We start from the raw sequence: 26,579 nt of genomic DNA, 5'->3' as shown, positions 1-26,579 counted from the left end.
GACAGCTAATTGACGTAGGAGGTCTCAGCCCACCATGAGCAGGGCCATCCCAGCAGATGGCCTGGGTGATAAAGAGGTAGCTAAGCAAGCAATGTGTGGCATCTCCCTGTGGTTTCTGCTCCAAGCTCCTGCCTGGGCTCCCGCTGTGGCTCCCTCCTTGAGGAGACGAAAGCAACCCTTTCCTTCTCCAGGTGCTTAGGCCGTGGTGTCTGCCAGTAGCAGGAGACAGGACAAGAGCGTCCTGCTGCTGTCCTTCCAGGTCCTTGGGCTTCTGCCATCGCGTTCACCGCTTTCCTCTTCTGTGCTGGGACCACGGTGTGCCAGGCACATGCTCTGGCACCGAGCTGCACGCATCGCTGTTTGCATGAACCAGAGGCTCTCCTGCACTGCAGGCTGACCTCAGACTCACACCTGCTGCTGTGTCTGGCTCTTCAATAGCAGTTGAACTGGCCCCTGCGGCAGGTGTTCTGGACCCCATTTCTTCCGTTGCCCTAGAGAAGTAGGAACACAGCAAGCCTCCACAGAACCTCCTCATTTTGACAGTGATTCCATCTAGACTGGGTAGTGAACTTACTGTAGTTTCCCCCACACGTTTTAAGAACGGGATTCAATGGACTGCATGTTAGAAGCTTTGAGCTGAACAAGCATTAGAGTGTGTTATCTCTGTCGCAAGTCCTAACTAAGTGAATCCACAAGGTTCTCTGTGCACTTGGAATTTCGGGGTATGACCATCCTGGACGGCTGTGACGGCATCAGCTACATCCACATCTTCAGGGAGACGTGTGTGTTCTGAAGTGTAGTTTTGCCTTGTGATGGTCTCTTTTGTAAAATTTAGGCTGTCTTTCCATGTTTTTTTGAAAATTGATTTTTTTTTTATTTATCACAACACCTTGGAGCTCTTTGCGTACCATCGTGTATTTGTATTCTGAGTGATGTCTTTGCTAAACTATGTAGAAATCAGATTTCAGTTTATTTAGCATTCACCCAACTACTCATAATACTGGATCTTTTCAGTTTTTGTTCCCTACGTCTAATTAAAATAAGAGCTACATTGCAGGCTGGGAATGGTGGCACACATGATTCACCCCAGCATTCTGGAGGCTTCCAGGGCAGCCTGGTCTATATAGTGAATTCCAAAAGAAGAAGAGAAAAAGTTGAGCGTTGCACAACCAAAAGCAAGTTGGGGAAGAAAGGGTTTGTTTACACCCACACATCACTGTTCATCAGTGGAGGGAGTCAGGGCAGGAACCTGGAGGCAGAGCTGATGCAGAGGCCATGGAGGGGGCTGCTTATTGGCTTGCTCACCGTAATTTGTTCATTCTTCTTTCTTATAGCACTCAGGACCACCAGCCCAGGGATGGCACCACCTGCAATGGGCTGGGCCCTCCCCCATCAATCACTAACTAAGAAAATGCTTTAAAGCCTGATCTTATGGAGGTGTTTTTCTCAATTAAGATTCCTTTTTCTGATGACTCTAGCTTGTGCCAAGTTGACATAAAACCAGCCAGCACAAGCACTTGTGAACAGATGGCTCAGTGATTAAAAGCACCAACTGCTTTCCCAGAGGAGTTAGGTTCAATTCCTAGCACCCACATGACAGCTAACAGCCATCTGAAATTTCAGCTCCAGAAGATATGATGCCATCTTCTGGCCTCTGTGGGAACTGCATGCACATACACAGACATGCAGACAAAAGTCTCACATCAATTAAAAAAAAAGAGAGAGAGAGAGAGAACGAGTCACATCCCCTTCAGTCTTTACTTTGTCTGAGAATGTTCCCTAGGCAAAGAAAGTTCACAGGTTTCTCCTGAGGCAAATGATTTTTAAAATGGGAAGATTTTATTTAACTTATAGGACTATGCATAAAACTAAATTATGACATAGCTATAATCTAGGATAGTATATAATAGCCTGAAGGGGCAAGGCACATTTTAAATACTGATACACAAACATAGTGGAGTCATCTTATCAAATGAAGTAAGTCATTTACTGCACCCTTCATTGCTTTGTCGGCTGACGGATTAACTCATTCCTCACCGTGTCGCCCAGACTGACCTCAACTTCTGAGATTGCAGGTGTGCACCATCATGCCTAGCTCACCTCCACCCCCACCCCACCAGTGCCGGGATCAAAGTGTGCCAGAAAGTGCTCGGAGCTGTACCAGAGGTCTGAGATTCTGCCACGTTCTTCCTGTCTCCCTTCCTGAGAGCCCGCGTGCAGCTTACAAACGTGCATCCAGCAGCTCTGAGGGAAGGAGAGGTGTCAGCGCGTACCTAGACTGGCTTTTGTTTTTATTTCCAGAACTTGTTTTTTTTAAAGTACACATTGAGTAGATTTTTTTTTTTTTGAGGCTGTCCTTGAACTTGCTATGGAGTTGTAGTAACCTCAAATTTCTGATCCTCCTGTGTGCACCCCTTGGACAGAGCAGACAGTCATTTCTGATATTCCGTCTGTATCTAACAGGCTGCTGGCTGCCTGTCTGTGTACCAGTGAGTGTTAGGGTGTGTGTTTACGTGTTTGTCGCTCTGACATGGCAAGGGCGTGACATTGCTTGTGGTTCTTTTGCAGTGTTGGGGTTGGTCTTGTCTTACTCTGCTTTCTCCTTCGTGTCCGAATGGCATGTTAACTAATCTGTTTCTCTTTGGGCCTCGTGCCGAGGGCTGTCTGGCAAGAGTCTGTGGTCTCATTCTGCTCCAAGTGACTTGGTGGCCATGGGTTTGCGTAGATGCTTGTCCTGAGATGCATTCTCTAAATGCTCTGTGCAGACGTGTTTCTTGTCAAACCATAACCAGGAGCCATTTGTAATCAACATACTTTTTGACCATCTCTCTGGGTTCTCAGAGGATCATCTTTCTTGTCTTCATTGAGAACCAAATGACTGTTGGGAATTTAAACTACCCCGTGTCTCATGAAACTTGATCTGAAACATGGTTTACTATATTTTAACTTTCACATGTATCTACCTGGGGCACGCGTGTGGACGTGAGAGGGCAACTTGGGGAGACTGGCTCTCTCCTTCCACTGTGTGGGCCCCGGGGATTGAACTCAGATCTCCAGGCTTGACTGCAAGCACCTTCTCCTGATAACCATCATGTTCCTACCACACACTATGTTTTAAATTTTATTTTATAGAAGTTTTAGTAGGTAAAGCGACCCTTAAAAGCTGGGTATTAGTGTTGTTGAGGGTTTATTTTCCCCACTTCTGCACGGAAGCAGGTACATGACCGTGGTAGTTTGAACGAGAATACACCCCTCAGCTCATCTGTGTGAATGCTGGGTTCACAGGTGGTAGAGCTGTTTGGGAAGGACTGGGAGGCGTGTGACTGGGGCCGGCTTTGAGGTTCTGAAAGGATGGAAATCTCAGCTCTTGCTCCAGCACCATGTCTGTGTGCTTCCACCGTGATGACGATGGACTAACCTCTAAAACTGTAAGCAGCCCCCCAGTTAAATGTTCTTTTCTAAGAGTCTCCTTGGTCATGGTGTCTCTTTACAGCAATAGACCAGTGTACTAGGAAAACGATCAAATCCACATTCTAAGCCAGGCAGTGATGGCGCACACCTTTAATCCCAGCATTCGGGAGGCAGAGGCAGGCGGATCTCTGTGAGTTCAAAGCCAGCCTGGTCTACGGAGTGAGCTCCAGGACAGCCAGGGATACACACAAAAAAAAACCCATCTTGAAAAAGACCGCATTCTAATTTGCAGTGGTTTGAGTGTTGTCAAAGCCCATGAACTGGGACTGCACTGTTCAACGCAGCTGTGGAATGGGAGGCAGGACCTCTGGGAGATGCTTGCGTCACTAGGGTGGGTCTTAGTGGCTCATCTTTGTGGGGTGAGCTAGTAACTGTGGTACATTGGCCCCTTTCCTGTCATCTGCATAAGCCCTCTTCCATTCTAGCTTCTACCATGTTCTAGGGCCTAGAATCTCGGCCCTCACTAGCCATAGTCACCCCTCTGGGCTTCCCAGTCTCATACTGTAAGCCTAAATAAACTTCTTCCTTTATCTATCACCCAATCATGGGTATTCTGTTATAGCAATATAAAATGGACTAAGACATGAGCGATGAGAATTTTATTTTTAACACTGTTGCTCTGGTAAATCTCATGCACAACTGAGCTCAGAACAGAAAGGTAAATTGTCTTCCGTAGTAGCTCTGACTATTGGAAGGAATGGGTGGACTCCCCAGGGCCCAGTCTTTTTGCTTCTTAACTTTACAGCAGGTTACAGCGAACCATCTCTCTGAAAGAGCAGTGGTCCCGTAGCCTGTCTGCCTCACGAGCAGATTAGCTCCCAGTCGCCATCCACGGCAGAGAAGGTACGTTTTAGTCTGAGTCCTTCGCAGCAGAATTGAACTTCTTCCAGAATCGTGGTGAGGTCATTTATTTTATATCTCTAAGAAGAAGGTCATTTCAGTTTGTTCAAAATGTTAACAGTGCTTTGTTTTATGGCAAGATTCATAAAAATGCTTTTAGAGAAATGAAACTTGAGAATCTTGTAAATGAAGCCCCTGGGAATCAGCAGTGTGCCCTTCAGAAAAACACTCAGCCCTGCTTCTGCATGCTCAGTGCTGTGTGACTGTGGTTCTAGGTGTGTGTGTGGAGGGGCGGGGGCTGAGGCAGGAGGGCAGCATAGTCTCAGGAAACCCCTGTGCTGCCATGGCTGTCGTCCGTCTCCAGCTGACCTCCCTCTGTGATTGGCTCCGTCTCTGACTCTCTGTCTCATGTCTCCTCAGCAGCTACTAGTGATGGAACAGGATGACAGTGGCTGGGGAAAGTTCTCGAGGATGCAGGGGACAGATCTTCAAAAGGCCTTAATTTCTTTGCGATGGGGTCTCCCTCCCTATACAGCCCAGGCAGGCCTCTGCCTGGGTGGAGAGCCTCCTGCTTGGAACCAAGTGGCATCTGAGTTAACTGCCCGTGGGCGATAAGAAATAGTTTATTCTGGAACCAAAGCTTGAGTGACGCTGGCCAGAACCCCAGAGATAGATAACCTGAGAACCAAATTCCAACATGGCAGCTGTGTCGGCAACTTTTTATAGCAACAGAACAAGGAGAGTCTTGAGGCTTTCAGAGGCATTGGTGAAAATGTCAGGCAGACACGTGACAGGGAGGCAGGAGGGCTCAGCGCCAAACCTCGGCAGCCTTGGTGGTGGAGCTAGGGGTCTGTTTGTATAGTTGTCAGGATTTACCTCACGGTCGCAGGATCTTAGGTCAGGCTGCTTGGGTCTTGATGAGACTGGGTTTTGTGGTGTTTGGTGTGCTATGTTGACACAGGGGTCACAGACGGCCTTGTGACCGTGGCCAGGTCATGGACTGCACGTCTCATGTCTCCTAAGAGCTGCCAGCCTGTGTGTGCTCAACAAATTTAATTTTGTCTTGTGCATAGGAAGCAATGATTTTGAAATTTTTTGCAAAAGATATGTAGAGAAGCACAAAGATACTTTATTTCCATTAACCTTGTCCCCTCTGAGTCCAGCCCACTCCATTGAGAATGGTGCCTTGCAGGAAGCATTATTTTCACCTCGCCCCAAAGCCAGGAGCAGACCCAGGTTAGACGTGGAACAGCCTCCTGAGATTCTGTTAGATGGATCATGTTGGACATGGGTGGGAGGAAAGGAGGAGAGAACCGACTCCTGGATGTTGTCATCTGACCCGATGCACACGTGGCACTGTGTACACGCACACAGTCATACACATATGCACACACATAATACACACATGCACATATACACATGCATGCACACACATGTACACACACACATACGGTGTGATGGCAGCAAGCAGAGAGATGAGATGTAACCAGTGATGAGAAGAGGAACAGATAAAGGGGTGTGTGGCCCCACGTTTGCCCCCAGGGTAGCAGCAGGAGACTTAGGTTTCAGTGAAGAAAGGATTAGAGCAGAGACAAGAAGCGCGTGATAGGTTGGTGGCAGTGTCTCCTCCTCTGCGCTCTGGTCCTGCATGGCAGCCCAGGGCAGCTGTGAGCACCTGCTGCGATGCCCTGCCCTGGGCACCAGCCTGGCCAGCAGTGTGAGTGATTTCACTGTGGGATGCTTTCACATTCTTCTCTCAGCAGAGACGTGAGTTCAAGGTCACATGAGCACTGAGCAGTTACTCTGGGCCAGAAGTGGGTGAAGAACTTTGCGGGTGGTTCACAAGGAAACTGCCTAAAAGTTCACTGTAGATAAACTATCTAAGAGTTCACTGTAGATAAACCGCCTAAGAGTTCACTGTAGATAAACCTCCTAAGAGTTCACTGTAGATAAACCGCCTAAGAGCTCACTATAAACCACCTAAGAGTTCACTGTAGATAAACCGCCTAAGAGTTCACTGTAGATAAACCACCTAAGAGTTCACTGTAGATAAACCGCCTAAGAGCTCACTATAAACCACCTAAGAGTTCACTGTAGATAAACCACCTAAGAGTTCACTGTAGATAAACCACCTAAGAGTTCACTGTAGATAAGCCGCCTAAGAGTTCACTGTAGATAAACCGCCTAAGAGCTCACTATAAACCACCTAAGAGTTCACTGTAGATAAACTGCCTAAGAGTTCACTGTAGATAAGCCGCCTAAGAGTTCACTGTAGATAAGCCGCCTAAGAGCTCACTATAAACCACCTAAGAGTTCACTGTAGATAAACTACCTAAGAGTTCACTGTAGATAAACCACCTAGAGCTCACTATAGATAAACCGCCTAAGAGTTCACTGTAGATAAACCACCTAAGAGTTCAGCTGTCACTCGGCGGGTAGATGCCTGCCTAGCTATAGGTTCAGTTGTTGATGCCTTCAGAAGAGTTAGTTGTGGGCGGTTACTGTCAGTGACTCTCCAGGTATGAAGTTATCAGTGTAATGGCAGCATCTTTGGCATCTGAAGGTGACTGGGGGCACAGGGTGTGGGATTCAGGGTGTGGGATCTCGTGATCATGCTGGTATGCCCCTAAGCTTCCTGAGCCCATGTCAGCAAGCTCCCCAAGTGAGCCCAGATGTACCCCAAGTTCTGCCCTCAGTCCTCTTCTGATTGGCTCATCACTTGCTCAGACTCCCCTGCCTTCTCACTTACCTGAGCACCTGGTGTCGGCAGCTGTGAACGTGACCTCAGCTGTTACTGCTCAGAGTTGGTACTTCATCTTTGGAGCGGAGGGGTTAACCACTCCCGTGTCTCTGTGAGGGCCGAGGGAGAGCATCCACCCACAGGAGTGCCAGCGAGTGGGTGGCTCACTGCGCTGCCATGCTCTGGGGGTGGTTAGTGTGGGGCCCACTTCTAGGACAAACCAAGAACCCTGTGTCCTGCTCGGGTCCCCTTCCTCTACTCTCTCCTGCAGCCAATGGCGTTAATGCGTCCCAGTATGCCTCTTCCTGTGGATCCTTGCTTCGACTTTAGTGTCTTTTCTTCTTCCTTGTAGCTGCTGGTAGGGTCTCAGGCTTTGTCTGTGTTCTCTGTCCCCACCCCTAAGATATCCCTGCACGGCAGGCTGGGTTTCACTACAGTGTTTATGTATGGAAATTGAAAATTGAATTTCATGTATTAAAAAATGTCATCTTTTGATTTCCTTCAGTCCTTTAAAAAGCTAACAACAGTTTTCAGCGCATGGACCGTGCAAATACAGGAGTTTGGCTGGTGGGGCGTCCGTATCCCCTCGGAGCCAAGGTGAAGGTCAAGCTCATCATCATCAGGCTGGCTCTTGGGGTGTCTGGAGACCTTCATGGCTCACCCACAGCCTGGCCTTCGACTGTATCCTCCTCCTCATCTCAGGGAACTTGTGTTTTAAACAAAACATCTAAGTTTTAAAAATTAATGTGTGTGTGGTGCCTGTGCTATGTGCGCTTAACGTTCACAGTGTGAACGCAGCACCCACAGAGGGGAGGGTGCTGGGTCTTCTGGAGCTGGAGTTACAGGCAATCAGAGCCACCTGACGTAGATGCTGGGAACTGAACCTGGGTCCTCTGCAAGACCAGGGCAGGCTCTTCACCCCTGAGCCATCTCTCCAGGCCCGTGAGTATATATTTTAACTCCTGCCTTTGAAGGAACCACTGTGCGTGTTGAGCCTTCCAGGCCTCCTCTGTGAGCACGAGGACCTCCACGCCACCTGCCTCTTTCCACCATTCTCTCTGAGCTGCCTTTTGCTTTGTCTTGCTGTTCTTCACCCCAGTCACACTGATGTGATCTGCCTCCCTCCCCTCCTGCTGTTCCCTGGACCTCCTCTGGTCCTCCTGAAGTTCTGTCTCAGGATGGGGTGCTGACCTACACTGCTGGGGTTCAGACCTCAGTCTGACCACTAACTTAATATTCTTGTTTGGCCCTCAGTTTCTTCTCTGACGAGCAAAGAACTCATTGCCTTCCATCACTGTTGGCTCCTCACTCTGTCCTTTGAACAGTAGGCTCTCTCCCTGGTCCCTTCCACAGATCCTTGACTACCGATCTGCTGCAGCACTAGTAATAATCAGTGCATCTCTCACGCACCCTTGTGCACAGTGCATGGCAGGCACTGTATCCATGTTTGTCCAATGAATGGTGAGAAAAGGCAGAAACTTAGCCTGGCCACACGTGTAGGTGGATTCCAAACCCCGAACCCTGGACATTTCATGAGGTGAATGCAACTGAGGAAAAGGAAATAAACAGCTTGTTAAAGTGAAAACACGTTGGGAAACGTCCATTACCTCAGAGTCTCTCATCTGTTATTGTCGGCCTTGTATCTAGAGGTGAGGGCAATGCCGGCAGCGCACACAGCTTGGGGACTAACCCCTTATTGCAAGGAGAGGGCTGCTTGTTTGTCCCGGCCGCCTGGCTAACTTAGCCCTGAAATAACCACACAGAAACTGTATTAATTAAATCACTGCTTGGCCCATTAGCTCTAGTTTCTTATTGGCTAATTCTTACATCTTAATTTGACCCATTTCTATTAATCTATATATTGCCACGTGGCAGTGGCTTACCTGGTAAAATCCAGCACATCTATCTCCAGCGGCGGATCCATGGCATCCCCCCCTCTGCTTTCTTCCTCCCAGAATTCAGTTCTGTCTTCTCCGCCTACCTAAGTTCTGCCCTATCAGGCCAAGGCAGTTTCTTTATTCATTAACCAATATAAGAAACACGTAGACAGAAGGACCTCCTACACCATCCCCTGGTCCTTGCCCCTGCTGATCCCTAATCTTGTTGATGCCATGTTTCTGTTCAGTGCCTTCTTACCCTGGGACATGGGTGCCCACGCCTGTGTTGCCTGGGAGCACAGTCCCTGTTGCAGAGACTGTCATGGAGTCACGCGTCATCAGAGAAGGTTGCCTGCTGCAGAGCTCAGGTTCAGAGAGAGGAACCGGAAGTGTATCATGGCATCTGGTGTCTCGGGGCTATTGGGTGCCTGTGTGAGAGTACCGCCCTCTGTGCGGAAGCCATCTTGACTGCAGCTTCCTTTTCCCCTTCAGCCCATGGCTCCAGCTCACTCAGCAGGCACGGGCCATCCAGAGCTGTTAGGTGCCGGCAGCAGCTTCCTTTTAACCTGACCGAGCTTCCTCATGTGAAAATTGTTATTCTTTCCACCATCTTGGCAGTGGGAGATTTAGGCTGAGCCTGTAACTGAGCTCCGAGGCTTTCTCGGAGGCTGCAGCCATCAGCTTATAGCAGGATTATGTGTTGACGGTGTGTTTGTGTCCACTGGGGTGTGAACGTCCTCAGGGAAGAACTGTCCTGCTTGGGTCTTTGCAAGACGAACATGTATGTTAAAACTGTGTAAGCCTCAACCCTGACATTTGTGTATGTGTGTGAAAAATATATTTTACACACACACACACACACACACACACACACACACGGTAAGAATCCTGCAACCTTCTGCAAGTGAATTAGGAAGCGTGTGGAGACAGGGCAGATGTCTGAAGGGGAAAAGCCGCAGATATTATTGCTTTCAGGGCAGATGACATATCTTCCTGTGACTAAACATTAAGAAGCCATTTCTTTTTGAAGCTGACTCCCTGAACAAATAATTTGAAATGCAGCTTGATGTTGGAGATTTTTAATTTAAAACGACTGTCACTGGCCCACTAGACTGGTAAATTATGTAAACAAAAAGCTTTGTTTATAGTCTACTGCTTCAGTCAGAATAAATATAGAATCTAAAACTCCTAACCGTGTTGTTGGAATGTTAAGCAAAAGTGCACCTCCATCTTGTTGTGAGCCTCCAGCTCAGAGTGCGCCTCCAGCTCCAGGTGCCTCCAGCTTGGGGTGAATTTCCAGCTCGAGGTGAACCTCCAGCTTGGGGTGTTTGCAGATGCACTAGAAGCAGCTTCTCCAGAGGAAGAATTTAAAATTGTTCTTTTCTAAGGAGGCTGAGTCGTGGTGGAGCTGATGCGGGTCAAGGTCAGGTGTGAGATCCACACTCTCCAGCTGGAGCTCCCTAGGTTCTGGAAGATGCCCCTTGTCCAGTTTTTCATTTACACAGTAATTAGTGCTATTTTATAGGGTTATCACAGGTGTAATTAAGACTCCTAATTAAATGACCTTGAAATATAGAGGAGGTCACAGACCCCTTCAAATCTGGACTAGAGTTCAGTGTCAGGTTGGGGTCAGTGGGATTTGCAGCTTGCAAAGGGCTGGGCACACATGAATGCAGCTCTCACTGGCTTTGGAGGTGGAGGGGACCACGTGGCAAAGGCTGGAGAAACTTGGAAGATATCAACAGACTTTGGAGACAGCGGAGCCCAGGTTAACACTTCCCTACATTGAGCCTTTCACTATTAATTATCTCTTTGATTGGCATATAGGAGGAGGTTGGCTGAAGCTTATTGGAACTGTTTGGGGCCAGCCTCTGACCCTAAACTAAACCCCAGTTAGAGTGGAAACTTATAGGGGGTCTTTAACTGGTAGTCAGCAAGCATATGGGACCTGAGTCCTCTGCAGAACTGCCCTTTGCTAAGAGAGAGTTAGAGTGGTCTCCCCTGCACCCAGCCTCTGGCTTCAGGATCCTCTGAGAGGCATGCGTAGCCAACTGCACGACCAGAGAGCAGGGGTCCCAGAGCTGGGCATTCTTGCACTCTTGGTGACAAGCTGTCATGTGACCTTACTTCCTCTTGGGTCACTCTCTGGTTCTGTGCACTGCTGCTTCCAGACTGAGGGATTTCTCTCCTCGTCACAGATGGACACTGAAGAAGCTTGTGTTCCACAGAGATGGCAGCAGACATTCCCACCTGGGCCACTGTGACCCGACTCTGACTCCACCAGCAAGGGTCTGCTCTGGCTTCCCCATTCTCTCTGCGACGGTTTAGTCTGCTCTCCATCTCTTGGAATGCTTTTCACCCAAGCTCACTGCATGGACATTGGCTCTCAGTTCCCAGCTGCTGTGCTGTTAGTGTCTAGCAGTCACTACCCTGTCGAAATTCAAGGGGCGAGGATCGGCCCAGGTGACAGTGCAGATGGCTGCCATAGAGACACGGATGGAGGGGGCCCTGGGAAGGTACGCCCCTGCTGGGTGGGGTTGGTTAATGGCTCCAGGCCTTCGCCTCACGCATCTTCTCATCGCTGACACAGTACCCAATGGAAGTAACTTAAGGGTGGAATGATTAATTTTAGAAACTCTTTTATTAGGAAGGTTTGCTTTAGAAACTTTTATTAGGAAGGTTTGCTTCATGTATGGAAATTGCATGTATGTAACTTATCTTGATCATGTCCACCCCAGCTCCCCCTCCTACTCCTGGATCCCCCGAAACCCTCCTGTTACCTTACATCCTCTTCTTGTTTTGTATAAAACATGAGTTCGGTTAGTGCTGCCTGCCTGGCCCCTTCTAGGGCCGTGAGCTCTATGTGCTTTTGACCGGGTTTCCAGTACCAGGCAAGAATTTCCTCATGTGGCGGTGACCACACATCTGACCAGAGGTGCTTGGTCAGTCTGGCCCTGCTGTCTACATCTTTGAGTTTGAATTGTTAGATTTCATGTTTAAGTGAGATCTTGTGGGGTTTTTTCCTTTATTGAATATGGCACTTTTCTCTTTAGCACAGGTTGGCCTTCAGCTCTTGACCCCCTGCTTCAGCATGCCCCATCTGGGGTTTGTGAGTGTGCCACCACGTCCAGCCTCCTGCGGTTGTATTTCATGTCATTCAGAGTCACAGCTTCCGCCCTGTCCTTTGATGATTGGCATTCTGTCACACACCTCGGCACACTCTGGGCTCATGTTCTCTGAAGGCCCCAGGCTGTTGCCGTGCCTCAGGGTCACAGATGCTCCGTGAGGAGTGGTGACCACACTCACTGTTGCAAACACTAAGGTTGCCTTTCTGTGTGTGAGCCTGGGAAGTCCATGTCTCTCGTGCCCTTAGCATGTGACTCGTTTGGAGAAGGTTTCACCATCACTCACAGCCACCCTCACGTCACTCTCACCATGATGTCTTCTCGCTAGTTTCACAGACAGACAAGCCCCTGGCGGCCAGAGGCTGTAGCCCTGTTGCTGTTTGCCGGGCAGTGTCTGTGACAGACAAAATAGTGTGTATTTACAACAGAGGCAATATGCTGTCCTGCCCCACAGAACCGATCTAGCAAGATAGTTAAAAAGAGTAGTTTTTAGATTTATTTTTAATACTTTATAAAAATTAGGTGTGTGCAGATGCCTGCAGAGGCCACCGGGTCCCCTGAAGTTGGAATTAAAAGCCGTTGTGAGCCCCTAGTGTCGGCGCTGGGAACTGAACTTGTAATCTTTGCAAGAGCAGTATGTGCTCGTGACCACTGAGTTGTCTCCAGCAGCCAAATATGATTGCAGTTAACCAAAGCAGTGGATAGCCTGTGGCCCCAGAGTGGCCTGTTTGGAGAATAAAGTTTTATTGATACACAATCTGTCTGTTTCAGCATCACTCAAAGCTGCTCTCACGTTAATTTGACTGAGCTATGGTTGCTATAGAGACTGAGAAGCTGGGTATTGTCCTGTGTTTACTGTTTAGCCTGCCGCTGGAGATGCACCTGCTCTACCTTGGACCCAAGGGGTGTTTAGAAGTGGAAATACTATTTTGTTTTTTTCTTAAAATTACCTTTTGTAGCACTGGGGTGAAGTTTCCACCGCTGAGATTGTGTCCCCAGCCCCAGATTTCCAAGCTTAGTAAACACTGACTAGCTAGGATGGTTCTGGTTTCACCGGATGACTTTCTCTGAAAGCTCGTGAAATAATTATTCTGTTGTAACTGATGATAATTTATAACCAGATTTGATGAGAGAACGTGCCTAGAGTAGACTGGGTGATTGGTGTCCAATTTTTTAAAAATTAAAGGCCATTAAAATTCATTGCGCATTAATGTATTTATGCTGGGAAGACAGCTAACGAGGCAGAAATGAAAAACGGCGGCATCACATGCCAGTGGCGCTGTGTGCACTGTGGACTGGTTACGTTATTTCGCCCGGCGTTACCTTGGCTAGATGTCTTTATAATAATTGTGAATTTTAATTAATTTTCACACTAAAATATCAATAAGGTTGAGTGATCGTCATGAGAAGCCTCGTGCTCCCTGTGTGTAATTGCTGAGTCTAGCGTGCTAAAGTAACCATTTATTTTCTTAGTCTGTTTCTCCATCGGAGTTTGAGCAGTTAGACATGGGGGCGTCGATCCACCCTGTTGGGGTAGCCATTTAAATGCTCATCTCTCACGTGTGCTCACCCTCTCTTTTCCTCCCCTTACAGGCTTGTGGAGGAAAGCAAACTGGTCCCGCTCATTTTCGAAGTGATTCTGGTAAGAATGCAAGTCTCTTTTTTGGAATTCAAGTGAACATTTCAAGTTTTAAAGTGTTGGGGTGAACTGTATGGTTGCGTCTCCAGCCCAGACTCTGTGCCCACAGAGTGTATGTCCTTGTCTTGTCGACCTCATCAGACCTCTGCTCTCAGACCTGCAGACAAGTCACACTCGAAAGTGAGAGTAGCCGGAGTCCCCGGCTCTGCCCTTTGAAAGCCCTTTGCCTTTTTATTTCTGTTCTCCCTCCCTTCCCCTCTCCCTCCCCCTCCCTCCCTCTCTTTGACTAGAGACTTACTGTGTATCCAGGGCGGCTCCACTCTTGTTCCCCTCCTGCCTCAGCCTACTGAGTGCTGGGTTATGGGTGTGTTCTGCGCTGCCCGGCTGATACCTACTTTCTAGCACAGAACACTGCCTGGTCTGAGGTTGGCTTGCGGAGGAACACGATTCCTGCTGTGCTTGTGTGTACGCCATCAGCATGAGCGTCACTGGGCTGCAGATCGACCTTCATGCGGTTGTCTAACTCAGAACTCAGAATAGCTTTCTTTCCCCAACAAAGGGCGTGCACCTTAAATGAACACTACCCATCTGATCAAATCTTTGCTCTGTGGTTCTTGTGTGAGGAGAATGAGATGGAACCCAACCTTGTCTTTTTTTTTGCCTGTGAAGAACCCCTTCTCAGATACTCAGACCCTACTGATCTGAGAATCGGGCTGGAAAGAGAGCAGGAGTGTCGCCAACCAAGAGAAGTTCCCCTTTTTACCAATACCCTAACCTGTAAAGCCCAGAGATGGCATTAGACATGGTGAGGGCTTGAGCTCCCCTCATTCATTTCAGATTCCAGGCAAACTGTGTGACTGTGGGAAAAGCGAAGGTAAATGACCCCCCCCTCCCCCCGGGCTTCTGAGCCTCAGGTCCATGCTTTGGTCAGGGACTGGTTGTGTTTTCCTGAAGGTGTCTGTAGTGTTCAAGCAAAAGACCACACGCTAGGTTGTGTAAACAGAACTGATGGCCACTTCTCAGAGTTCTGAAGGCTGGGTAGTTCCAGGCTAAGGACCGACCTTGCTGTACCCTTCTGTGTGCCTTGCTCACAAGGCAGAGGGTGGGAAGGCTTTGTGGCACCCCCTAGTGAGATGGAGGACTGAGGATGCTCCCCTCCTCCCCACCTCCTGGTACCATCACTGACATCACTTGCGTTTGCACTGGGTGTGAGCGGAGGCGGCGGTAGGCGTGTTATCAAGCACAGATGGGGACAGATGTCAAGAGCTGTATGTGAGTGCCACAGACAAGGTCGGAGGATTTGCTCAGAAAGCTAGAAGGGGGGTCTAGAGGCAGCATCAGAAGGAAGAGGAAAAAGAGAGATTGTACTAAGGAGGCCGCTTGTTGGCTCCTGGCTGCTCATCTCTGAAGTAATCACACAAAAGCCATATTATTTAAATCACTGCTTGGCCCATTAGCTCTAGATTCTTATTGGCTAACTCTTACACATTAATTTAACCCATCTCCATTAATCTGTGCATCACCATGAGGTCATGGCTTACCAGCAAAATTTCAGTGTGTCTGTCTCTACTGGCGCCAGTGGCTCTATGGCTTCTCTCTGACTCCTCCTTCCTTCTCTTGGCATTCAGTTTAGTTTTCCCCGCCTAACTGTGTTCTGCCCTACCAACAGGCCCAAAGCAGTTTCTTTATTCACCACTGGTATTCACAGCATACAGAGGGGAATCCCACATCGGGAGAGGAAGATCTGCTTTCTAGAGCGTCAAGTGGGATTTTTAGGGGCTGCCTTGCCCTCCTGTGTCTCTTGTGAAGCTGATCTTGGTGATCAGCTTGGTTGGGTTGCGGCCAGTGAAGCCCACCTGAGTGTGTCTTTGAGGGTATTTCCAGAGACAATTAGGTCACAGGGGCTGTGACACATGGACAGCTTCATCCATTGATGGGTTAAAAACTTGGAACTGTGGGAATTTTTATTGCATCCAGGCCCTTAGTCTGTGTCCTGCCAACCATGGTGGGGGCTTCTCTACCAGGCTCTCCCTAGAGACAAAAGCTCTGAAACTGAACAGGACAAGTTTTGTCCTTTGAGTCTGTTTCCAAGGTCACTGGTCAGCATTGCTCCATCCTCAGAGGCAGAGGTGGCTCTTGCAATTGTCAGACTGAGTCCCTTGCTCTGGAGGAGAGCAGATATGGAAAACTGCTGAGTTGGGTCATAAGGGTGGGCACAGGGTAAGAGGGGACGCTGTCCCAGAGTCACTTTTGGAGGGAAATGAGAGCGACGGAGCTCCAGAGCTGGATAGGCCTTCTGGCAGACACTGACGAGGTGGTTCTGCCTGCCGTGGGAGGGCAGCACGGTCAGCCTCCCCAGCAAGCATGGTGGAGCGATCACATGGCTGCAGACTGTGGGCTGTCTCTCGGCATGGCAGCTGCACTCTCCAGTGCGGGGGAGTCTTGACCAGAAGAGGTGTGAGAGTCTCAATTGTACATGCGAGATGAGTTCTGCAGCTAAGCGGGGGCCATGGAAAGCAAAATGCCCATGACTTTAAAAATATAGAATATTTTTTCCTTGAGGATTTCACACATGTGCACAACTTACTTTGACCAAATTCACCCCTAACTGCCCCTATATTCACCTCCCAATCCCCACTCCTTTCCAACTTTATGTCCTTTTTGTTTTTGAGAACCTACCGGGTCCATATGCTCGTGGTTGTGTGACCATTCCCTGGGGCACGGTCAGCTTCCATTCTTAAAAATGACACTTCTGCCGGTGGTGGTGGGGTGCCTTTAATCCCAGTACTCGGGAGGCGGAGGCAGGCGGATCTCTGTGAGTTTGCGACCAGACTGGTCTACATGAGCTAGTTCCGGGATAGACTCCAAAGCTACAGAGAAACCTTGTCTCAAAAACAAAACAAAACAAAACAAAAAAATTCACACTTCCCCTTCCGGCAGCTAGCAGCTGTCGATAGCTGCTTCCTGTTCATGCTGGGAGGCCAACTGGTTTAATTGTGTGCAGGCAGCCAAGGTTGCTGGGGTTCATGAGCACAGTGGTTTTTGTCTTGTTCAGTCTCTTAAGTCCCTTCTCCATGATGGTCTCTGAGGCTTGGAAGCAGGGGTGTGATAGACATGTCCCATTTGTGACTGAGTGAGCCAGGGATATGACCAGTTATGGGCTTCTGCTTTAACCACCGTCCACGGCACAAAGGAACTTCTCTGATGAGAGCTGTACTAACCCATGGGTAGAGAGGAATCTAAAGGGCCCGTTACGACTGTGTCCAGTTGGCAGGGTGACAGGTGATGTAACTGCCCATGTTCCATTATCCCCATGTCTCAAATCCAGACAGGAAGTTCCTTCTGGTGGGCGATGGGGTGCACCGTCAGGACCAGCAGCAAAGAGCGTTTAATTTGTGTCATAGCACTCTTTAAGCCTTGCTGTCCCGGCCGCTTTGTCACAGGGAATGAAGGTCCACTCCTCAGTCCTGCACCCTGCACCATTGCTAGCACAATGCTCTGAATCCACGAGGGTCTTCTGTGTTTAGTTTCTTGTTGGATGGCGTTTGTAATTTTTATATTTATTTGTTGTGTGTGTGACCACATGCCGCAGTGTGTGTGTGGAGGTCAGGGCACACTTTTGGGTGCTGGTTTATCCTTCCATCAGGCTGGTTCTGGGGCGCAAACTGCGGTCACGGGGCTCAGCAGCAGGCATCACCATGCACTGAGCCATCCTGTTGACCCAGGGTCTTGTTTTATAGGGGTTGAGAGTAAAAGTGAAGCCAGCTGCTGTCTGAGGTCGGGCTGACGTCCTTGAAGGACAGTGTCTGTTCCTACTCTTTCTGCCTTCAGCCAAGTAATCTGTGCCGTTCTCCTAAGCAGACATTTCATCAGTGCCAAGCCTGTAGCTGTCACCCTGTGGACACAGCCTGTCCTCTGGGGATTTCACTCCTCCTCTGTCCCCATTCCACAAAACACACATTCTTACCTTGACGTTCCTGAACTGAGGCCAACCTTCCAAACGTGTGGCCCTTCACCATTGCTTTCAGCCAAGTGACCTGGGTGTCACGGCTGTGACCAATTTATTTCATTTTATCTCCCTTTACATAAGTTCCCGAGAGCCATGTGTTATAGAAGTCTCTCTCTACACAAGCTGGATAGAGCAGTAAAAAGTAAGAGTTCTGAGATGAACTGTGATGGTTTTCTCTCTGAGTGTCTGATAAAATATGTGTGCACATTAGGACTGACTGGTCCCTGGAGTCAAGGACATCTGAGTCCGAGGACCTCTGTGACATATGGCATGTGTGGGGCGTGTGTGGGGCAGCCTCTGTCAGTGGTCGGATCCAAATGACTTCCAGTGAGAAGATGGGGAGGGACCCGTCGCAAGTGACGTTACCCATCCACAAGACAGCAGCAGGCCCTTGATTCACAGTGGGGCAGCCATGGTGGCCTCTGGGTGACCTCTCCCACAGCTGTTGTGATTAACATAGTTAAAACAGGCTTAAGGGCTTTGCACCTTGTAACTTTGTTTCTCTTTCCCAGAGTTCCTTGTACTCACAGTGCCCACAATGCAGGGTTTCTTAATGTCCTTCCTTAAGCACTTCCTGGAGGGGGTTCCCTGGCAGTCTGGAGCCAAGGGGTACCACAAAGTCACACCACACAACAAACCTCACACAAGAGGTTTCTTGGGGAGAGGCACAGAATGGTGAATGCCTATGAGTGGGAACAGAGATGGCAGGAGCCTGGGAAGAAGGGCAGGTTTTTATAGTCTTAGGAACATGGGCAGTGAGCAAGTAGAAACGTACTGCATGGCTGGAAGTATTGCTGGGCATGAACCCCGAGCCACGGGCTCACCCTACACGCCCCCTCTCTGGTGGACAGGAGTTGCCGGCTGCTTCTCTGCTGCAGTGGCAGCTGGTGAAGGAAACAGGGTTTTGAATCTGTTGTTCTGTGTGGACTGGCCCTGGTGGACTTGCCTTGAGGAAAGCAGGAAATCTGGATTTGTGTGGAAGAGCAGGGTCTTCAGCAGTAGAGGACTACAGTTCATAACAAATTAAAAGCAATACTTACTTTGGGGGAAACCATCCAAGCTACCTCTGACTGCTGCTGCTGGCTGGCTGAGGAGGTACAGTCCTTCTTCCTCTGCAGGGCTGGTGTGTGAATCCTTGAAACAACCTGTCAGATAAGGGAGGATGTAGGAGGGAGTAGGGAGGAAGGGGTGAGTGGGGGAGGGAGGGAAATAGGAAAGGGGGAAGGGAGGGCACTCTATAAGTGCTTCACCAGGCAGGGCCTGTTGAGGCTGGGCTGTGTCTTGGCAGAATCCTGGACCACTAGGGATATGGTTCTGGGCCTGCCAGTGTAACTGCTTATGTTACCAGTATGGGAAGACTCATCTTAATTGTGGACCCCGGACTAGACCCCGAGCAGGGATTCTCCACTGGGTAAGGCGGAGACAGCAAGCTGAGCACTGGCTTGCATGCATGGTTTGCTTCTCCCTTGGGTATCATGTGACCCCTGGCATCCTGGCCCAGCCACTTTGCACCATGGGCTGCAGTTGGCCCCTCCTTGAGGTTTTTGTGTCAAGATGTTCACTGCACCAGCAGAAAGAGACGCTAAACAGAGAGCTGAGTGTTGAGTGTGGGCCATGCTGAGATACAGGTGTGCTTGGAGTGACAGCTACTGGGGCCACCGGACAGGCCTTTCTCCTGCATTTGCTTCTCCCTGGTCTTGCAAAGACACCCCACAAACTCATATGGCAGCCTTTGCTTTGGTAGACCCGTCTATGCGCAGGTCACTTGCCTAAGGTCTGGGACTCTTGGAACAGCTTTAGGCCATTGCAGACAGTGCTAGCTGTAGGTGTCCGCTAGTATGCCTGGTGGGGTCAGTCACGAGGACTGTGGGAAGGCAGCATGGCAGACAGCTGGTCTCAGGTCTGCCTGCAGGTCCCAGGAAAGAGCAACAGAGAAAGAAGGGTGCCTCGGTCTTGAGCTTCAGCTGCAGGCCCCCTGTACACAGAATGCCACACCACGGAAAAGGTGGGCCAGGGAGCTGCTTACCAAAGTTTGCCTCCTGCTAGTGGGTGCCCCTGCCCTGGCAGGTCCTACCCATGGACACCCCTCCCCTCACCCGTGTACCCGAGTACACGTGTTGGTACCTGTAGGACACTGGGTGACCTTGTTTTTTCACTGTCTGCCTTAGTCCCCAAGACAGGGTCTCTCGTTGAGTCTGGAGCTGGGCCGGCAGCCACAAGACAGTCTCCCGCCATCTCTGCCCCAACAGGTTTCAGGTATGCGCAGCTGCACTTCACTTCTTACGTGGTTCTGAGGCTTTGAACTCGGGTCCTCAGGCTTGGGCAGCCCTGCATGTTTACTGTCAGCACCAAGCAGCCGTGCTGGGCGGTAGCAGAGGACCAGCCTGCGTCACTGCATGAGGCTGCACTGGTTCCCATGGACCCTGCTTTCTGGGCCCACATCTAAGGCCCTGAATGTGACTGTAAACTCGGCTTCCAAAGGATGTGAGCCAGCACCTGGCTGGCTTTTGAGCATAGAGTTGTTGGGAGAACAGGATGGAGGATGTTCTTTTTCTACTTTCTCTCTTTGCAAAGCATTATAAGTTGCATTAAAATGTTTTAAACGTGAATTTGGATGTAGCCGCCTTTGAACGTTGCTGTAACTCTAATCTCTCATTTTATTTCTATGGTTTATGTTGTGGCTACTTCAATAAATCATTTTAATGCCAAGTGATATAGGCAAACTCTATTTTATTGGAAGAAAAATCTTTATTCATGGCAGATTTTCCAATATGTGCCCAAATACTGCTGTCGTGATATTTTATGCTCCTGTTTCAAAACAAACAGTTGCAAAGCAATTTCAGTGGCAAATGCGAACAATAAAACTGTGATTAGCAGAGCGCGAGCCGGCGGTCAGGTTGTTCCAACAGTTCTCAGTGCCACAGGGGCTGCGAGCGTAGTAAATCTCGAGTCAGCCCTGTCTTCAGGAAGGCATTTCTTTAGGACCTCTGGTACCTAAAGTCTTTCATCCCTGAGACGTTAAGGTGTCAACCCCACCATGTTTAAGGAATACTTTGAGTCCCACACGCTCACCAGACTCTTACTCTATCTCTTGGCTCCAGTCGTCCCTGTTCAAGTGGATTGCTTCTTGGGATTTAATAGGCTCTTTAGAACATTAGGAATCCAGATGTTTGTGTGATGTGCTCTTGACAGGAGTCCCCTATGCAGATGTGCAGAAATTTCCCAACACAGGAAGCAAGTTTGTGTGAATATTTCTGAAGTCTTAGGAATATACCTTTGGAGGGGACCTTCAAGGGGATGTCAATAGTACCTGGAGACATAGCAGGTTCATCTCATCCTAAAGTCCATGTCTGTGCAGCTTCTGTAGCTTACACAATGGGACTGTGCACAGCCCATTGCTATTGGCTACACATAGGACTCCACCTATCACTAAAGCTCTGTTTACTGATGTGTGAAAATGGGTTGGCAAGATGGCTCAGCAGGGAAAAGCATTGGCTGTGCGAGTCTGACTGTGTGAGCTTGGTCCTTGGAGCTGACGTGAAAAATCCTTAGCCTGGAGTTCACACACAGCGTCAGACACGAGAGAGACCCTGCCTCAAAACAGAGTGGATGGAGGAAATTGAATGCCCACAGTTGTCCTCGGACCTGGACAGATGTGGCACGTGTGCCCACATCTCACACATCACATGTATCATGCACATCACACACACATAAGCAGTGAGAAATTTTAAAATAAAGTTTGAATGTGGATTTGTACAGGTCCAGGCCCTGTGGCACGTGTGTCCACGCCACACACATCACATACAACAGTACTAAGTTAACTGAACTTTGGGTTTGTACAGGTCCGGGCTCCACAGTCTATAAAGGTGTGTTTGAGAAATGCTTTTCTATGTCTAGGGTGTAATCTACAAATGCTAGCGAGGGACTGGAAGCTGGTCATGCAGCAACTGAGCATATGGCTGAGTAGTGCCGCATTGGTAGAATAAATGGGCCAAAGCAGCTAGCATTAGGAAACCGTCTTCTCTGTGATCCCCATTGCTTTTAGAGAAAACAGCCTTGAAAAGATAAAACCCTTGGATCACAGAGTTTAAAAAGCAGCGAATTTTATATGCCTTTTGCCATTCGCAGAGCACATGAATGTGGCATGGCTTCTCCCAGCTCCAGTTTAAAAACAGCATAGTCTTGTTCCATTGCCAAGATCTGGACCAAAACAGCACAGTCTTGTTCCATTGCCAAGATCTGGACCTGAAATGTTCCCAAAGTCTTTGTCCCCATTGGTGGAACTGAGAGGTGATAGAGCCTTTAAGATGCAGGGCTTATTTGCAGGAAGTCAGATGCTGAAGGAGTAGTGACCTGTCCTCCTGCTCTCTCCTGCCCCATCCTCATTCCACCCAGACGCACCACAGCCTGAAGATAGTGTAGCTAAGAAACCATCACCCAAACCATGAGCCCCAATCAACGTTTCCTCCTGTTAATTTGACGTGTCTCCATGTGGACGTTCACTAACAACGATGGAAAGCTAGCCAGCAGTCAGCCATTGTTCCTGTCCCAAGTTTTAGGCTTCGCTTTGAGTTACAATGCAATGTTCACTTTTCACCCTCTCTAAGGACTGGTTGAAAAGCAGGGAAGCAGTGGGTCAGTGATGTCATGAGCCCCTCCTGAGGACTCTCCAGCAGTGGGTCAGTGGTGTCATGAGCCTCTCTCTCCTGAGGACTCTCCAGCAGTGGGTCGGTGATGCCATGAGCCTCTCTCTCCTGAGGACTCTCCAGCAGTGGGTCGGTGATGTCATGAGCCTCTCTCTCCTGAGGACTCTCCAGCAGTGGGTCGGTGATGTCATGAGCCTCTCCCTCCTGAGGACTCTCCAGCAGTGGGTCAGTGATGTCGTGAGCCCCTCCTGAGGACTCTCCAGCAGCGGGTCGGTGATGTCTGTGGTGTTTACTCTTGAGGAGTTGGGAGAGGAAATCTAGGAAGTTGTTCTTCAGCATGGCGTCCTCACACTTGGGGCCAGCTGTGTCTACCAGCGAGCCTGGCCTGGCATGCATTACTGCCAGCTTCTGCCCTGAATGGCCAGGGGTTAGCCATGGGCGAGGTTGGTTTCTGACATGTTAGATAAAGTGCTCGCTCTGCTGAGGCACTGCTGAGCTATGCACCCTGAGGAGCTGTGGGTGTCTGTAGACCTTTGAGACATGGAAGAAGATAACTGGCTTGGGCTGGTTCAGACTTCTGGAAGGAAGCCTCATAGAAAACCATTGACTGCAAATTCTCCAGGTGCAATCATCAAATGTGGCTGCTTCCCAGAACTCCTCAGCACACCCAATCCCAGAGAGCGTGGGAACCAGAGCGAGCACCTGCCTCTTAGGGGAGTAGTGGAAGCCTCTCCGGTTAATGAAAGCTGCCATTCCTGCTGCTGCCTCTGGCACTTTCTGCCCTTGTTTACCTCGCTGGGCAACAGAGGCAGGATTGATGCAACCACCAATAACTACAGGAACCTCAGAGAAGCCAGAAATCTGGAGCCTTCGATCAATGTAGACTTACGGGAAGGTGGGGATTCTTAAGTGGCTCCAGCAAGGGCAATTGCACCTGGGATCTATTAGAGGCTCCAGAGTGGAGCAGGGCACAGCACAAAGCCACTGAAGGCCAGGAGAACAGGGAACTTCTGAATTTGGATAAAGTCACACTTGCTCATAACTTAAAACAATAGAGAAAGTCTGGCAGGTCGTGAGGTAGTGCCTGATTTCTTCTTGTATGGCAATATTGGTTGAATGTGAGTGTGCATATATGTATGCCTATGTGTGTTCACTATTCTGTGATGTCATTTTGTCAGGAAGGGCATTTTGTGTCTGTTGTTTCTCCACCTGTGTGGAAGGGTTTGTTTTCATGACCTTCCCCCAGTGAAATCAAAACAGCTTTTTTTCCCTCCTTGATTAAGTTTATAATTATATTTTGTTTCTTTTTTCTACTTCACTTTGTTATTAATGGAATTTTCTTAGTTTAAAAATACTTTCATTGATTGGTGTGTATGTCGTGTAAGTGTATACATAAGTGTGAGTGTGTGTATATGCAGTAGTCAGAAGAGGGCGCTGCAGACCTCCTTTCTCTCTCCATTTTGCCTCCTTTTGAGGCAAGGTCTCTCCCTGTGTTAGGAACTGGTATTTCCTTGACTTGGCTGGAAGCCAGCCAGCACCAGTGGACACCCCCTCCCCCCTGTCTCTGACCCCTTGGAGCTTGGGTTGCAGGTGTTTACAAGGATGCCCGTCTCATCACCTGTGCCCTGGAGTCTGACTCTGGTCCTCGTAGTTGTAGAACAAGTCCCTCTAGCTGCTAACCATCTCTCCAGCTCCTTTTACAGGTGTTCAGGTAATTCATGATTAATGTGTAGGAATGTAAGAGGATTTTAATATTCTGTAGTCTGCAGTTTTACCTAGGGGTCTTCACCATGAAGTTGGTGTAGGGGAATGCATTACAGCTGTGGAGCTGCAGAGATATCCTGACTTATTGGGAAACCAGGCTGTGCTTAGAGCCGCAACAGGACAGCTGGGGGGGGGGGTAGAGCCACAATAGGACAGCTCAGCCCTGGAGGAAAGGTGTCCTTACTTATGGGGAAGCCAGGCTACCTGCAGCTGGGGTGCAGTTGGCCACGATCTTCCCCGCAGGATATAGCAGTCCTGCTCTTCTCATGGAGAGCCACTACAACTGAGCTCTGCTCTGCAGAAGGAAACCATTTGTTTGTTGCCGGCTGCTCAAACACGAAATAATCACACAAAAACTGTATTATTTGCAATACTGTGTGGCCAATAGCCTAAATGTATTTCTGGCTAACTCTTATATCTTAAACTAAACCATCTCCATTAATCTGTGGATTGCCATGTGGCTGTGGATTATTGGGTAAAGTTCTGTCCCTGGTATCTGTCTCTGGCGGGGGGGTACATGGCTTCTCTCGACTCCGTCTTCTTTCTCCCAGCATTCAGTTTAGTTTTCCCTGCCTCCCTCTGTTCTGCCCTGCTATAAGTCCAAAGCAGTTTCTTTATTAATCAATGGGAATCACAGCATACAGAGGGGAATCCCACATCACCTCCTCTTTTCTGTCTAAATGAAAAGGAAGGTTTTAACTTTAACACAGTAAGATTACATGTAACAGTGAGTCAGCCCGTAATCCCCTCATCCACTTTATGTGGTTGGATATTTGTGTATGTCCATTTTGCTTCTGGATACACCACACATGCATACTTCCATATACCACACATATCCACATGTATCCATCATGTCTTCTCACTTTGTGGCCCAGGTTGTCCTGCCTAGTTTCTGGCCACCTCACCAACCCTCACCCCGCCCCGTTGCCAACACCTCCTCTTGCCCCCAACCCCAGTGCTAGAAAACCCGATATATAGTCTTTCCATAACGCATGTGTAGTGGGAGAAGTTCCCAGGCAAGTACTCTCCTGCTGAACTGTCTCCAGAAGAATGTTCACTTTTTATTTTGAGATGGGATCTGGTTAAAGTCCCCTGCATCTTTTTATTTTTATAGACCAGCCAGCTTTGCTGCATTAACTTGAGGGCTGTCTTCCTCTACCTTCTGAGTGCTGGGATTGAGACACACAGAGACTCCCTGTCTGCTCCTTTTCTTTGAAGGGGATCCTCAGACTCCACTGCCTTGTTCAGCTCTTTTTCTTCTACCAGAGCAAACCCACTGTTCCAGTGTCCCAGGGCTGGCAGGTGCTGAGGGCAAGCCTGGTCTCATGGTGACCCTTGTTCTTGTCTAAATAATGTTCCCCTCTCCTTCTTCCCTTCTTCCCCTTCCATTTCTCCCCTATCCATGTTCATGCTCTTTTAGAGATTACAGTCCTGGGATTCTGGTAGGAATTGTATTGACTCTTTAATCACTTGAGGTCGTGTGGACATTTGACCATGTCAGGTTTTCTAAATAATGAACATAGACTATCCAGAAATCTTCTCTGATTTCTCTTGTTTCTCGTGTGCTCACTTATGCATGTGTGTGTGCACATGTGTGTTCATGTGTGTACATGTTCACAGGAATGTGTGTGTAGAGGACATGGTTAATTTCAGGAGACATACATCCACCTTAGTTGCTGCAGCAGGGTTCTCTGAGTTGAACACAGATCTTGCTGATCCAGGCCTGTCTAGCTCAGCAGCTTGTCCCCAAGCCTCAGCCACTGAACATCTTCCCATTCCTGGTTTGAAACTGTGATGTGTAAGTCTTTCCTTCCTCAGGTTTCTTTCTGCACATGTTGCTTTTCGACATAACTGAGAAGCGTGGGGTTGTGTTCCTAGCTCCCCTCTAACGGGTGTGTCTTAGTTTGGTTTGATATTACTGAGAAGCATGGGATTGTGTTCTTAGCTCTCCTCTGTCTTAGTTTGGTTTCTGTTGCTGTGAATAAACACGGACCGAGGCCGGGCGGTGGTGGCGCACGCCTTTAATCCCAGCACTCGGGAGGCAGAGACAGGCGGATCTCTGTGAGTTCGAGACCAGCCTGGTCTACAAGAGCTAGTTCCAGGACAGACTCCAAAACCACAGAGAAACCCTGTCTCAAAAAACCAAAAAAAAAAAAAAAAAAAAAAAAAATACGGACCGAAAGGCAACTTGGGGAGGAAAGCATTTTTTTATTTTATCTTAAAGCTCTCAGGTTACACTCCATCACTGAAGGAAGCCATGGCAGGAGCCTGGAGACAGGAACTGAAGCAGAATCCTTGGAGGAATACTGCTTACTATTGGCTTGTTCCTCCTGGCTTGCTTTGCCTGCTTTCTTATACAGCCCAGGACCAGCAGCCCCACCCACAGTGGGCGGAGCTCTACCCTGACCCTCCCACACAAGTCACTAATTATGAGAGTACCACACAGACTTGTCTACAGGCTAATCTAT

At 48.9% G+C, this 26,579-nt stretch overlaps 1 protein-coding gene across 3 annotated transcripts in view; it reads left to right on the top strand.

The window, feature by feature from the left end:
* The window catches only part of Ulk4 (unc-51 like kinase 4), a 294,534-nt gene that overhangs the window by 120,396 nt on the left and 147,559 nt on the right, over window positions 1-26,579 (top strand). For all 3 annotated transcript variants that reach the window (XM_057769024.1, XM_057769023.1, XM_057769025.1), the window contains one exon: window positions 13,647-13,695. In XM_057769024.1, coding sequence (XP_057625007.1) covers window positions 13,647-13,695 — 49 coding nt within the window. The remainder of the gene's footprint in view (window positions 1-13,646; window positions 13,696-26,579) is intronic.

Source organism: Chionomys nivalis, chromosome 4 (genome assembly GCF_950005125.1).
Source record: "Chionomys nivalis chromosome 4, mChiNiv1.1, whole genome shotgun sequence".
Classification (NCBI taxonomy): Eukaryota; Metazoa; Chordata; class Mammalia; order Rodentia; family Cricetidae; genus Chionomys; species Chionomys nivalis.
This window is presented reverse-complemented; position numbering and strand designations above follow the sequence as displayed.